The 15,099-nt window shown below is 44.5% G+C and overlaps 1 protein-coding gene across 2 annotated transcripts; it reads right to left on the reverse strand.

Annotated features, from left to right (window-relative positions):
• Nucleotides 1-323: 323 nt before the first annotated feature.
• On the reverse strand, nt 324-14,287 carry GPRC5B (G protein-coupled receptor class C group 5 member B). 2 transcript variants are annotated; one of them, XM_054270567.1, is made up of 4 exons: nt 14,172-14,287; nt 7,311-8,320; nt 2,753-2,865; nt 324-1,384 (listed from the first exon to the last, which is right to left on the reverse strand). In XM_054270567.1, the coding sequence occupies exons 2-4, from the start codon at nt 8,314-8,316 to the stop codon at nt 1,340-1,342; spliced, it is 1,164 nt and encodes a 387-aa protein (XP_054126542.1). In that variant the 5' UTR covers nt 8,317-8,320; nt 14,172-14,287; the 3' UTR covers nt 324-1,339. The 2 variants fall into 2 exon arrangements, with proteins under 2 accessions (XP_054126542.1, XP_054126541.1); XM_054270566.1 differs by having other exon boundaries at nt 7,311-8,324.
• Between the last annotated feature and the right edge of the window lie 812 nt (nt 14,288-15,099).

Consider the following 15,099-nt stretch of genomic DNA (forward strand, 5'->3'; position numbering starts at 1 on the left):
ATAATGAGAAACCATGGCACAACAAATGGGCAATGGGAACCGTTTAAATAACCTGGAGAAAACAAAGATGAAAAGCCTTGAAAACTCTGCCTTATATCAACTGAAGAAACTGCATGGGGAGGGGACGACTAGGGAAGAAACCACCTTAAATAAAAACAAAAACAACAACAAACCACCTCCAGCACAGAGATTCTACTCTCTAGGCACTAAAATGCACAACCACATTGAAATGCACGAACAGCTGCGGCCGAGGGGAGCGGAGCGCTCGTACCAACAACGGGGGCTCGGGGCTCTGACCCTCCGCAGCCCGGCTCCTTCCTGCCAGCCCAGCCTGGCCAGAACAGCCCTGCCAGGGCCGGAGCCTGGGCTCTGCTCACACCCGTGACACTGCGGGTCACCGAGTCCAGCCCTGGGGCCGGGGAGAGCCGCCCCTGCCGGGGCCGCGCTTCTCTCTCTGCCCCGGGGAGCTCCGCACGGCGCACGGAACACGCACAGAGCTCCGAACTGCACCTCCAGAACGGGCACAGAGCTCCGAACTGCACCTCCAGAACACGCACAGAGCTCCGAACTGCACCTCCAGAACGGGCACAGAGCTCCGAACTGCACCTCCAGAACGGGCACAGAGCTCCGAACTGCACCTCCAGAACACGCACAGAGCTCCGAACTGCACCTCCAGGGCAGCTCCTGACAGAGCAGGGCTGCTGAACAGCAGAGCTCCTGAAAAAGCTCAGCTCCTGAACAGCAGAGCTCCTGAGAGAGCAGAGCATCAGCCCATCAGCCTGCAGAGCCACAGGGACCGAGCTGCCACCGAGGGACCGTGCCTGACCACACACGGTGCTGCGTGACTGTACAGCACAGCCAGGGAGGGAGCAAACAGGGGACTTCTCATGACGTTGGACATGACAGGAAAAGGAGAAAAATGGAAAGAAATCCCGCGTGTTTTCGCACTGTAGTGGCAATCTCTTGTGGCAACATGAATTAAGTTTAGGTGAGAGGAAGGGATTTTGCAAGCAACTGGCAAGCACCAAAACCAGGCTTGCCTGGCACACAAGTTACAGACAAGAGAATATCTTACACTTCAAAATACAATATCTCCTCTGCCAATTTAAGGTGTGCCTACTTCTGTTTTAAATTAGATTCAGCTTCAGTTTTACAATTTTGCTTTTGCAATTCTCCATTCAGTGGTGTTCACATTTAGGCAAAATCCTCTAAAGGATTTAGAAAGATCCTGGATGTTTTGTTGCTTTGTTCTGGTACTGTTATGGATTCCTTCCCTCAAAGACACACTGCCAGGGAACATCTGCAACAAGGATTCTTATTCTCTACAGCCTACAGCCTTTCACCAGAGATGTCGTCCAGTGTAACTTGGCGGAGCAGTTGGTATCTGGAAATAAGGATAATAAACCCATAACTGAGAGATCTAGACTGTTCAAAAATCAGTGTTTATCACAGTACACATACAGGACAGCTTTCCAGATGGCAAAGTGATACTTTCTAGAGCAAAGTGATACAAAGAAACTCATCTTCCACCCATACAGTGCATTTATCTCTCTGTAAAACCATGACTATATATACACATGAGCTTTGTATCCAACTCAGAATACAGCAAAACAAACAAAAAAAACCCCAAATTGTCAAGCTTCTCATCCTTTAACTGCCTTCTCCCTGAGCTGCACATTCTGGTATCAGAAAACAGGCAGAGATTAATTAAAACATCAGAAGGATGCAATCCATGACTGACAGCAAAGCCAAGCCTTTTCATTTTACTCAAGTTGACATGTTTCACACAGTCTTACCCACGGAGGAGAATTCTTGTACCTAATCCCTCTTGTCCACTAAAATCAGCCAAAACTTTACTTACTTAAAAACAAAACCAGACCTGCAATCAGTTAATTTTAAACTGGTTTTAAATGTAGAGGTTGAGTTATGGAATCAGCTCATGATTCAAAAGAAAGAAAACCCAACTCACATGAGTACAAACTGGCTCATGAGTAGATTTTAAGAAGCATGTAGATATGCATGAAAAATGTGGGGATGAAAATTTTTCTTTTTCAACAGTATGCCTGCTATATGAAATGTCTAAAGTGAAAATTAAACATAATGGGAAAAACATTTGTAAAGTCCGTTTGGCATCACTAAACCAATCTTACAACAACCAGGCTGCAAAAATACAGGTCTATCAAAGATATGCCAAACCATTCTACAAGGAAGAAAAATTGAAGCTATTAACATGAAAATATTCTATATTCCTCTTTTATGAATCTCTTTTCAAAATATGTACAAATTTTTAAGTTACAAAGAATTACATGTATTTTACAAGTAAATGGAATATATGTGGAACAACCATTATCTGCAACAATTATTTAAAGTAACATACTGCCTGAAAACATCTGTGTGACTCACACCATCTTGAAAAAAATCAGATTAGAAATGGTGTCACTTAATAGTTATGTTAAATTCCTTAACACAAATTTAATTTGAAAGGGCCATTGAATATGTTGTCTTACAAAAAAACTTGGTTCACTGAAGCTGCACTGCAAAATGTGAATAGCCGAGTAAACAAATGCAAAATACTCGTTAGCTACATATGTTAGAGGGAAGGGAAGCATTACATGCATACTTGCTGCCTTAAATTTTCATTTATAGCTTTCCCCCTGCTGGGAATAAGCTAAAGCAGGTTTTTCAATTAGTAATGGTTGTATATATCACTGCATTTCAAAGATTTCTTTAATCATCACATTTTGATACTTACAGTCCCACCATTTAGCACAACTGCCATCTCAGTTGGCTGATAAACATTGCTTCTAAAAGGAGCACTGGGCCGGCTGCCCAAGCTGCCATTCCGAAATCCTGCCGTCCTCAGCGCTGGAAAAAAGAGACATCACACTCTTAAACACAATTAAAGCTGTGCAGCCACAGAGCCTCTTCCTTCCAGTTTGGTTATTGGGAACTTTGCCACTGATTTTAACTTCCATGTTGCTTTTGAACAGCTGTTTCCCTTACACGTTGGGAACACATCTCAGAAGAATCAGATTTACATTAAATGAATTGTTTGCTAGGGAGGGGGAAAAAGGAACCAAATTTTTGAAGCTTGCTTAATCTCATTTCAGTGGGAGCTCAGTGTCTTTAGTCACCAAACCTGTGATGTATCTTGCACAATATGTTTTGCAAAGTGCTTCCTCTGTTGGTCTGGATACTGTGGGGTTAAGTTACATTTTCCTTTCTATCAAACTCAGTGGACAGGGATCCAAAGCCTTGCTCAAGCCAGTAAGCAATGCTCGCAACCCCCTGAGCATTACTTCAGCATGACTAGCAAATAAGGATTTTCCAGATGTTTCAGATTATATTTACTCTGAGAAACCAGAAAGATGGAGTAAATATTGCTTTTGAATAGCTTAAACATGGCAAATCACTGAAGCCAGAGAAGACACTGAGTGTCCTTTTGGATGTTTATACCAGGAATAAAACAGTCTCCCCATTAATTTTAGTACAAGTTTGGGTTCAAGATGTACATTCTGAGTGAGATATGCATAATGAGGGATATGCTGCTCTCTCTAAAGCAGGCTGGGGATTGGCACATACAAACTCCCTCTTTAATTTTGAGGGTAAATGATGACTTCAGTGCACTCAGACGTGGCCAGGAACAGAGCTCATTTATCACACAATGGGCAAAACTCATCTGTCAGCTGCTAAACAGAAACATGCCCAGTTCAGGCACCTAGGGCAAGAACTTCTCTTAAATTTAATTCAAATTACAATTCTACAGTCTCTGGCTGAAATCATGAATGAGCTGAAGTTTATGAGAATTCCAGCCCAGACTTTAATGAAGCTAGGATTTATCTCCAATGTAGTTGCTCTGTGTAGAAGATTTAAATGGATCCTCCTGCCATATGCTGTCCTCTATCCACTGCTACTCCTCTCTTGGGAGTTGTGCACCAAGATGAAGATCAGTACTGATTTGGCATGGAAATTCAGAAATTCCACCCTGCAAATGCTCAGCTGTTGACTTCAGATACATATAGACCCTCACTTGCTCTATTTTTGCAGAACACTGGGAGAAAAAATTATGAAAATGCCTAAACTGGAATGAAGTATTCTCTATTAGATATTTAACCATCTCAAGGTCAGTAACCTTTTTTTTGCTATTTGACTACTTCTTGTGTGATAAACACACATGATTGCACTGGTATTTGCTATTACACACAGACACAAAAATCTTTATCATGCACACAATCATGAAAATATTTATACAGAATATTTACACAAAATATACACAGTCATTTCAAAGCTATCTTAAAGAGCCAGTAAATTCAATTTCATATTCCTAAATTGTCTTTCCCTATAACTGCAAACAGCTTCAGCTTTTTTGATGTGAGAATCTATGACAAAGGTTGTAGATAAAATACTTTGGGGTTTTTTTTCTTACACTAGTTTTAACATTTTTCCTTGTACTTTTTATGTTACTATTAAATAAATCCACTTGCATAGGGCATGTATAGGTTAAAACCCAGCAGTACTGAGGATATTTGATATTTGTCAAAGCCTCTTTGTAACACATTTGAAATTTTGTTCACTTTGCTTTTAGCTATTGGCTGTGACTGTGAGTGGTAGTACTAGAAGTTATTAAATGAAATTTAATGATACCAGAGCTGCTTGGGCTTGGGTTTCCTGACAGCTGTTGCATTCTACATTTCACATCCACATTTCTCTTGTTTAAGGCAAATTCTCTCTGCCTACAGAGGTTGCCCTACTAGTGTGCACTGCACTTCCAGAGAGCTCTGAGAACTCAGTCAACTGCTCTTTGTCCAGGCCTTCTAAATACTTTAATAAAAGTTTAGAGTGAAAACAACTCTTATAAAGAGATATTTCAACCTATCATATAAATACTAAAATCCCAGATTAGTATGCTGTTTAAATGATGCTTAAGTTAATGACTTTAAAATAGGTTTGCTTTATTAATGCTTCATGTTGTTCCTGGCATAGAGCAGCTCTTGTTGCAATGCATAACTTGAAGGTAATTTTTTGCTAAGAAAGAAGGAATCAAGGAGGATATATGCTTGTTTGAACCTGAACACTGTACAGATTGTTAAAATGCTGCTTAAAATCTTAAAAAAGAGCAAAGTTATGAAATTGTTTTATACAAATATTAGTGGAAATAACAAGAATTAATGGAAAATATGTTTGTCCAGGCATGTTTTCTACTTAAAGCTAACTATTTGCTGAAACAAGTATTACAGTCAGGGAACTGTTTTCTGCTTATCATGTCTTCCAAACTTTACAACTAATACATCTTCTATTCTTAAACATCATTCTTAAGTATGAAGTAGTTGAAGAAAGTACCCTTCCAGTAATTTCTGAACTCTTGATGATGAATTCTCAAACTGAGTCTGATTAAATGGATGAAAGGAGAGAACATTCTCTTCACCCCTGCAGAGCCAATTGCTCACAGACTCCAGGTGCTTTGCCATTGACAACCATCAGCACAGAGATCTGACTCAGTACCTTGGTTATTATTGCCTTATTATTAAAGTATTTACTTTAAGTCTCTACCATGCTACTAAGTTTTGTCTCCAAACCCTGCTGTCCCAAGCCAGTCCCTAAAGAACTGCTGCAAAGGAAGATTTAATCTGTTTTGATCTATTAAAAATTCCTGTATGCCATGGGATAGGAATGACAGGCATTTATTATGGTGTACGTTAACAAGGGCATCAGATAAGGAAATCTATTTTGTATTGTACTGTCATTCAGATAGATTAAAACAGAACATAAATTACACTATAATAGACAGTATAATGATTTTGTAGCTATCATACATCTATCCATTCCACAAAAAAACTTAATTACTGAATGATTAGATCAAAAAGGAGCTTCCAGTTCTTTTTTAAAAATGCACCCATGAATGGGAGTGATACAGAGTGAAAGATCCAATTTTGTTCTTAGATCTGCCTTAGCCAGAAATAGCTTCACTGAAGACATTGCAGTTACTTTACTATGAAATTAATTTAATGGGGGATGGAGGACAGTAAAAACAAACCACCACACTAAAAAAAAAAAAAAAAAAAAAAAAAGAGTAAAAGAGTGGTTTTAACAGTCCACAGTGCAACTGCCTCTTGCTTTGGAACATTAGTAATAACAACCATTCTTTTATTGTGATTTTTTTTGTTGTTTTACCATTGCCCCTACAGTATCTACTGACAGAACAAACTTCTCTACTAGAAGGAGACCTTTTAAGTTTCTGCTAAAAAACTTAGAGGAAAAAATGCCTTCCTGACCCAACACTGTGCCAAACAAAAGTGCTGTCTTCCTCCAAGTCTGGTCAGTGCCCAGGGAAACATCAAACCCAGAGGAAATCAATAAAGGTGAATAGGAAGGTGAAGTGCATGGACCACGTGCCCTAAGCTTCCTTTCAGGGGCTGCCACAGCAATGTGGCAACTCCTGCCTGGGCTACCAGGCCAGTATTCTTCTCAAATAGAATGAAAAACAATCAGTGTGACTTGTAACAAAATCCTTTATCCAGGTGTGGGGCAAGAACACCACGGGGCTCCTGCTTCCCACTGCTGGTCAGAGGCATCCCTGGCATTTCTGACATGGCTTGAACCTCCAGCAAGGGTTTGGATCTCTGAAGCACCCAGTTGTTGCTGGTCCTTTCAGCAATCACTCAAAAACATTTCCACTGCAAATTTTAATGATGTGTGATCAGACATCGTTCTGCAACAAGGAAGGCAAATTACCTCGAAACCTCCGTGAAAGCTCAGATGTTCAATCCTTCAGAACAAAGGCTGTCTTTGAACTGTCTGTAAGCCACTTGGCATTTCTTCCCCCCACAGGGACACAAAGTGGCACTAAATCCATTTTAATGGAAGGATAATTAATAATAATTATTTTGTTGCTCAAGTGGTTGAGCAATTTGTAACATAGATCACTTCATTCTTTTCTGAGGTTTTGGGAAAATATTTTGTATTAAATGTTGATAACTGCTAATTACAAAAAATGTCATTTAAATTATTTAAAGGTTATTTTTTCCACAATGATTTTTTAAATTCTTTTGGTGTTGCGTTTGCATTTGAAATTGTTCAGTTTTTCAAAGAAAGATCAACCTGCAGAAGATAATTTTAACTTATGTATTGTCTGCACTTATTTTTCTCTCTCACTAGATGATATCTTAGTGAAAACTGTAAAAGGGAACAAGGTGTAGTGTGAAAATTATTGTATTTATCATGACCTTCATTTTCAACACCTGAAAAATGTCTCATACAGAGAGTTGTCTTGACACTACAAAAAAATATAGTCCTTTATAGGCAATTTTTACCTGCATTATGTTCATCCATTGAAAAGGCTTTATTTTCCATGTAGCTCCTAGGAAGCTGAATATCTTCCTCAAAAGCGGTTTCACGCATCCTTGGCTGTGAAGTATCAAAATAATTGGGTGTGTTTTCCTGCTGTGATGGAAGGATGGTACAGTGGACCTCTGGGATGGCATGAAAAATAACAAACACCCAGCCACTGGACACCAGTGCAATAGCCAGAGTGGGATCACTCCATTTGTCCCTTCTCTGGAGCTCAGCATTCCCAAACAGGTACATAGTCATCCAGGCCACCCAGATCAGAATGGAAAAGAAAAGCGTTATAATGAGGCAAACTCCGTTTTTCTTCCATTTCTTAAACTTCCCACAGAGCGTGAAAAACGAGAATCCCAGGGTAAATACCATCAGGAACATGACATAGATGGAGGCCATCACAAAATCCATGGGCTCGTAGCTGCAGGCCAGCTTGTTCTCCCTGACCACGGTCAGGACCAGCCACTCGGTCGCGATGATGACCTGCACCAGCATCAGGCACGTGGCCACCCCGGCCAGGTGCCACCCCGACGGGCTCTTGCCGTGGCGAACAAGCCTGCGGAGCCTCCAGGCCTGGGCGAGCAAGCAGGAGAAGCACAAAGCAAAGATAACTCCCCAGAGAAACCTTCGGGTGGAGCACACCATCTCATCTTCCTGGATGATGAACGCGAACGTCAGCCCAAACAGTCCCAGAGTCCCGAAGAGAAAGAGGAAGTGCATTCCCAGGGGGCTCTTCTTCTCTTTGTCCTTGATGAAGGGCAGCCTCACCAGCAGGATCAGCATCAGCAGCAGCGTGGTGAGCACACCTGCCCCCGCCACGGCCTCCAGCACGATGCCCCAGATGGCGTCCAGGTCACACAGGTACACGTACTGGGGCAGGAGGTCCAGCCCGCAGCCCCGCGGCGTGCTGGAGTTCTCTGAGGAGCCATAGCTGATCACCAACAGCAGCAAGAAACCAATGGCTGGGTAGGTTTTCATTTTTCTGTCTGAGACAACAAAGCATTTGTTTAGCTAGAGCTGAGTTTGGAGGGTTTCACAGCCGCTGAAGCCCAGCTTGTTCCAGTAGCCCAATGTTTACAGTTTGTGCACTGGATCTGCAGCTGGCACAGCCTCCCCCTGCCCCCTTCACTGCCCTCCCAAAAGCTGCTCTTGCCTGTTGTACTCAGAATGCAAAATGACTTATTGCTCTGTTTGCACAGATTGAAAACAACATTTCCAAACTCTGACCCTGCAAATGGCCTACAACACAGCCAGAAAAAATTATGTATCCTGTTGCAAACATTACATTATCTGCAAACTTGGACACTTAGTACCTATTTAAATGTAATACTCCATTCAAATCAAGGTGTTTAAAGCATGTTTAAGTTGCACTGGGCCTGATGCAGGTGTAAGCAATATCACAATTAGCCTGTCCCACAGCTTTGCTCCTTTTACTGGAACAAAGGTAGAGTCAAAACCACTTTCTAAATTATTACTTTTTTAAAGGATAAAGCAATCCAAGGAAAATAAACACTTTACATTCTTAAAAAAAAGAAAAATCTTGTTTTCATGCTCAGTCAATAGGCAGTTATCATATTCACTTCTTTCATCCTCTTCCAAAGCCCAGGTATTAGATTGCATTTGGAAATGGGAATGGCAGTCTAGAAAAATCCCATATTCTGTGACAATGGTGCACACATGCAGTGTCATCAATCAACTAATCAAAAATGAATGCCTCATTGTTCTTCTTAGCCAGTCCAAAGCCATTCAAAGGGAACAAATAACAAAACCCAGAGCATCTCTTTCCCGGACCCAGAAAGTGGACAATGGTAAACACTCCAGGAACACAACACATCCCACTTGACCACCAGGACCAAAAGCCTAGACAAATCCCAACTTGAAGTTTTTGGAAGAACATGGGTTAGGTGCTTTAAAAATATACATTATGGTGTTTGCTTTTATTAAGCAAAGCAGATTGTTAAAAAATGTAACCTTTAACTCCCAGTCTGCCTGGGCACAGCCCTGTAAGGGCAGTCTGCAGCAAACCCTGTGAGGAGCAGATCTGAAACCTGACTCTGTTAACCTTCAGCAGCAGTTGGAGCTGCAGGTTCCAGCAGGATTTTCCTCACTGATGTGAGGGATGTTCCAGACTCCCACTGGTACTGTATGAGCACGACGAAGAAAAGCACCCAAAAGCAGGCAGTGATGTCAGTCAATGTTAATCAATGTTTAGGGTGCAAAGTGAAAAGCAGAGGAACTATCAGGAGCTCTTCTGTAAGCCATACAACAGCCATAAATGGTTACCTGACCAAAGAGATTAAAACTGCTTTAATGAAAACTTTGAAAACTTTAGCGAGAGTCAAAAATTATGTAAAGCAGTGGTGTGGTGTTGCATTGAGCACAATCAGTCACAACCAACACAAGAACTATTTACATAGACTGAAACTGTGCTGTGTCTCTTAGAGCTGAGAACTGTGGATGTTCTCGTGCTTTACAGTCCTGTAATGACCAAAGTTAAATCCTGAGGATCTGAATCTTCAAACCAGTGTTTCCCTGTGTCATGTCCAATGGCCATTTCCAGCCTCCATCAGGAGACAGATGATGAAGTTTATGATGTTTGCTATCAGGGGCACCATGACAGCAAACATGCCAATATAAACCTGTAATGACTCCATGGGCTTCACCCACACAGGGTACAAAACATCCTATTGCAAACCTTCATCTCAGAAGTGGAAGCTGTGACAAATAATGTGATGTGGGCTTGGACAAACAGGAAATGGGTAATGGGCAATCTCTGCCAGCCCACAGATATTAATCTTTGCACTATTGGAAGGGCTGCAATGTTCTAATGATGCAATGACCTGCTAAGGACAAGTGATTTGTTTTTTCTACCTCTCTGTAATATACTTCATGCTGGATTGGTAGAATATACACTTGTTTATATCTGATTTGTGTAACACGTCCTTCAATGACTCTGTTGCAACACCCACGTTAAAAACACCCACTTTACAGACAGAAAACTAATCATCAGTGAAATATATTCATTTCTGTATTCAATATACGCTCAATAAATCTCCTTGCCCTCTGAGTACATAATTAACTAGAAGAACACATTCCGAAGATAGTTCTCCAATTCCTTTTATGCACAGTCAATTCCTACTGCAACTAGTGAATTTCCTCTTTAGAGTGTTTGAAACATCCTAAAAAGTGTGAAATGGTCAGTGCCTGCTGTCACAAAAGGGGAAATCCACTGGGATTTACGAAGGCAATGCTCCAAACCAGTGGTACAATTGCAACAAGTAGGAAGCCATGTGGGAAATTATTCAAAATTCATTCTAAAGTCACCCAAACTAGACACAATAAGCAGCCCTAAAAGTGAGGGTCATGTTGATTTTCCACTATCCCATCACTTACAAATTATGGTAAGCATGGACTAAATTGCTTTCAATACTAGCTTTGTTTATTAGCTACTCTCCAAAGACCTGGGGGGTAATTAATTAAGTGAAAGTATCCCCAGTTCTAAGATATTTTCCAGTTTTCTGGTTACTTTATTCATGTCATGTAACCCTCATGTGATTGAGCTGTTCTAGGACAGTCTGTTTCCATGGAGATTGTGCTGCATGGGTAAGCAGTCATATTGTCAGGCCATCATTTGTTTCCTCTTCCTATTTGGAAGTGTTTGGGAGGGGGAAGGGAGGGTTAATTAATCTGACTATTTCCCCCTCCATGAAGAAGTGGTTAGTTTTGGAAAGGGGGAATTAAGCTATGACAAAATATACTCAGAATTCAAAATACGTATTCTGAAATATAGAGGTGTTCAACTCCAGGGGAATTTTCCCAAGTTACTTTGTGCTTTTGGGAAAGCTGATGGGACATAATCAGTGGTCCTCAGAAAGGTCCCAGACAGCCACAATACTGACCAAGAAAATCTCTAGGACTGCTGACAGCTATTCCTGGTGTGAAATAATTCCCTACCCACTGTCAGTGAGTCTCACTAAACACCAGATCCTGCCCAGAGCAAAAAAAGCAGAGCTTGAAGTCTCCAAAGGAGGAATATTTTCCTCCTAACTGCTATCAACAAAGCAGTTTGTTTCTAACCTGTTTACTATCAATTTCTGCCTAACTGGTAAAACAGGCAATATTAATAATTCACCCCCTGAGACATTACCAGCCAAAAAAAAAAATCCTTTCTAGTGCTGATACTGAACACAGACAGTTACAAAAACAAGGGGAAACACTGAATTACAACACACAAGTTTGGCAAGTGAATACCACAACTTTAGCTAAAACTACAGATTCAATCATTTTAAGGGAAAACTGTGAAGTTGTTGTTTTTTTTCCAGAAAAGTTGTTTTTGCAAAAACCAGAAATACATCATTATGGGGGTTTTATTAAAATAGCATCTTCCTCAAGCCTGTGCAGTGGGTAGCATGGCAGAGTTCTGAGCCTCTTGAGATTTTATAGTAAAATTTTACTGCACATTCTTGCTGGTTGTTACTTAAATCAGTAACTGTAGAGGAAGAGTATTTTTACATCTTTATGTCTAGATTAGTTCTCACTAGAGTTATGCAACCTCACAGTAGTAACAATGGTGCTCTATTCATCTGGCACTTCCCTGCTGCTGCCAGAGAACTCGAGTAACACAGGAGTGCACTGAGACATTCCAGCACACGTACAGCCTGTGGCACTGCTGCATCCCCTGCATACTGCAATGAATGTTCACAGGGAGCAAAAGCAATTTGAGATTTTTTCCCCCCCAGATTCCTCTCCAAAATTTTATTTTGGTAAAGCCATTAAGGCAACGTACCTGAAACCAGAGCAATCAGGAACATTTACAATCAATATTCTAATCAATAAGCCCTACACATTTTAGGCAAAAGCAGTGAACAATTAGCAGGACAGCTACTGTTTCAATCCAGTATTTAATTTTTGGCTCAAAATCTGCTCTCAATGACAGCTGTAATAACTCCACTGTCTTCTACAGAGTGAGGTCCCTTCATTACATTATCTGGCATAGAGTCACTACAGAATTGCAGACACAAAGCTGCCCCAGCGGGTACAAACTACAATTACAAGCAACTAAGCAGAAAGAGAAAACCTCACAGTTGTCATCAAAAAGTTGTCACAGTTAAAAATCAATGAGGCTTTCTGTAGCTAAAGTCTCCTGACCAAAGCTTGCAAAGGGATTACAAAAAGACACAGCTGTATGCTGCTACAGAATATATATCCAGAATAAATGTGTAATCATGCAAAGAGTTATAAGCAATAGTAGCACAGATAGTAAGCACACAGGCAGAAGACTGGTTCACTGGTGCAATCTGCAAAAGAAATTCCACCCCCGCCACGAAGTGTTGGGGAGAGTCGGGAGTGAGGAATTAATCACAACACAGGATCTCTGCCAGCTGCTTTTGATCAGAACTGAAGAATGAGCTCCAGGACTGATAACAGAGCAGCAACAGCCAAGTTGAGATCAGACTACTCAAGAGACGTGTGTATTTCCAGAATAATAATTAATAGTGCAATTGTGCTTTGTAGGCAAAAATACAGCAGTGATTTTGACAGCCCCTGCATCAGACACACATCATGCTCTGTTACAGCCTCACGGTTACAGAAAGCAAGCCCCCACTCCAAAAAGGATGTGTAGAAAAAGTATTGCTTTCATTTAGAAATACTTTGTGATGCTGAATACACTATGAAAGTATCTTTCTAATTTTCTAGGAGCTGAATTCCCTTTGGTCAGAATCAGTGTATCACGTGTGCCAAGGTACTTCTGACCACAGCGTCTGGTGTTGAATTCACAAGCGATAGCAATCAATTACGGTAATCAACGTTTTTGCTTTCTTTGCTAATTCTCAGACTGTTTCTATTCATGTCACAGCATTCTCGCAGATGGGTTCTGTCACCGGATTTCTCCTGATGTAGCGAGACAACACCTCAACCCTGATATTCCCTGCTGGTGAGCAGCGAGGGGATCCCCGTTAAACGCGGTACTAGCGCTGATCACCAAGCTGGGTGTTTGGGTTCAGCACGCAGGAAATCCTGTTAGCCTTGGGATAAACATTAAGGGCAGGTGTAAACAAAGGGTTCACATAAGTGCTAAATCCTCTCTCTGCGTGGCTTTGCGGAGAGGTAACACAGAGACAGGGCTTCTATTAACTAGAGAGAAAACTGCAGCGCACCCGCACCCAGCCGGAGCTGCCGCCGGCCCCGGGACCGGCCGGGGGCCAACAAAGGCTCTTCCCCCTCGGCCTCTTCTCTGTCCCTGCCCTTGAGCCCCCGCTGGGAGTGCGGTGAGGTGCCGGGCTTGGCTGCAACCACCCCGCGGTGCGAGGCCGGGCGGCCCCTCCGTGCGGCCGGTGCGCGGCTGCCCCCGCTCCCGGCTCGCCCTAATCCGCCCGCAGCCTCCTCCTCCTCCCGGACGGTACCTATCCCGCTTCAGCCTCCGCTCATTTGTCCCTTCGTTCTTTTCCTCCTCGGTTTCTTTTTCCCGTCTCTTCCTCCCCCGCCTGTCCCCGCTCCTCTTCCCCATCCTCTCCGAACTCCGCTGCCCTCCTCGCCAGCCTTGCGCCCCGCTCCCTGCAGCGCAGCCCCTGCTCCGAGCCCCCCCGTCCTGCCCTATATCCCATCTAATCCCCCCAGGATTCCTATATCCAGCCTGTTGTCTGCTGGCGGCCACCGAGCTAATTCTGCGGGCAGCGCAGGGCGCAGAGCCGGCTGAGCGGCTTCGCTACGTCCCTGGCCCGCAGCCCTGGCCCGGCCGTACCCCCGGGGCCGCTCCGAGGCCGCTCCGGGGCCGCTGTCCCCCCGCCCGCCCCGGGGCCGCTGTCCCCCCGCCCGCCCCGCCGCCGGCTCACCCGCTGTCCGCTGCGGCCGAGGGCGGCGGGGCAGCTCTGTCCGCCAGCCCTCCGCAAGTCACATCCCGGCTCCGGCGGCGCGGCGGCTCCGCGGCGGGGAGCGAACGCAGCGCGCACCGGCCCCGCGGCGGCTCATGGAGCGCCCGGCCCCGGTGCGCCGAGCCCAGCGGAGCGAGCGGAGCCGTGTCCGCCGCGCTCTGCGCCCGCCGCTCCGCCGCGCCACGGCCCCGCGGCCAGCCCCCTCCCACCGCCCCGCCCCGCTCGGGCACGGCTCGGCACGGCTCGGCACGGCTCGGCGGGCAGGGGCACTCCGGGGACAGGGACAGAGCACCCCGGGACAGGGACAGAGCACCCCACAGCGCCGGGGCGCTCTGGCCGCGCGGAGCTGCCCGGCTCCCAGGGGAGCGGGCACGCTGAGGGCTCGGGCGCGCACTTACACACACACACACACACACACACACACACACACAGAGAGACCGCTCAAACACACACACACAGACCGCTCAAACACACACACAGACCGCTCAAACACACACACTGCTCACACACACACTGCACACTCTCACACACACACACACACACACTGCTCACACACACACACTGCTCACACACACACTGCACACTCTCACACACACACGCACACACTGCTCGCTCACACACTCACCCTCAAACACGCGCTACCACATCCCACACTGCCGCCCCGCAGCCCGGCACCCCGCGCTGTGCAGCCGGGCACGGACCGGAGCTGGACCCGGGCATGGCCGCAGCCCTGCGTGCTCCGGTGACACGGGCAGGACACGGCGCGGGCCGGGAGCAGGCACAGGCACACGGACCGGCGTTCCTGCCCGCTCCTGTCCCCGCGGGGCTTGGGCAGCCCCTCCCGGGCAGGCTGGCTGGGCATGCACACACCCACGGCCAGGTGTGGGAC

This window comes from Melozone crissalis, unplaced genomic scaffold, assembly GCF_028551555.1.
Source record: "Melozone crissalis strain CALT ecotype California unplaced genomic scaffold, PUWL_Pcris_2 ptg000012l_1, whole genome shotgun sequence".
Taxonomy (NCBI): Eukaryota; Metazoa; Chordata; class Aves; order Passeriformes; family Passerellidae; genus Melozone; species Melozone crissalis.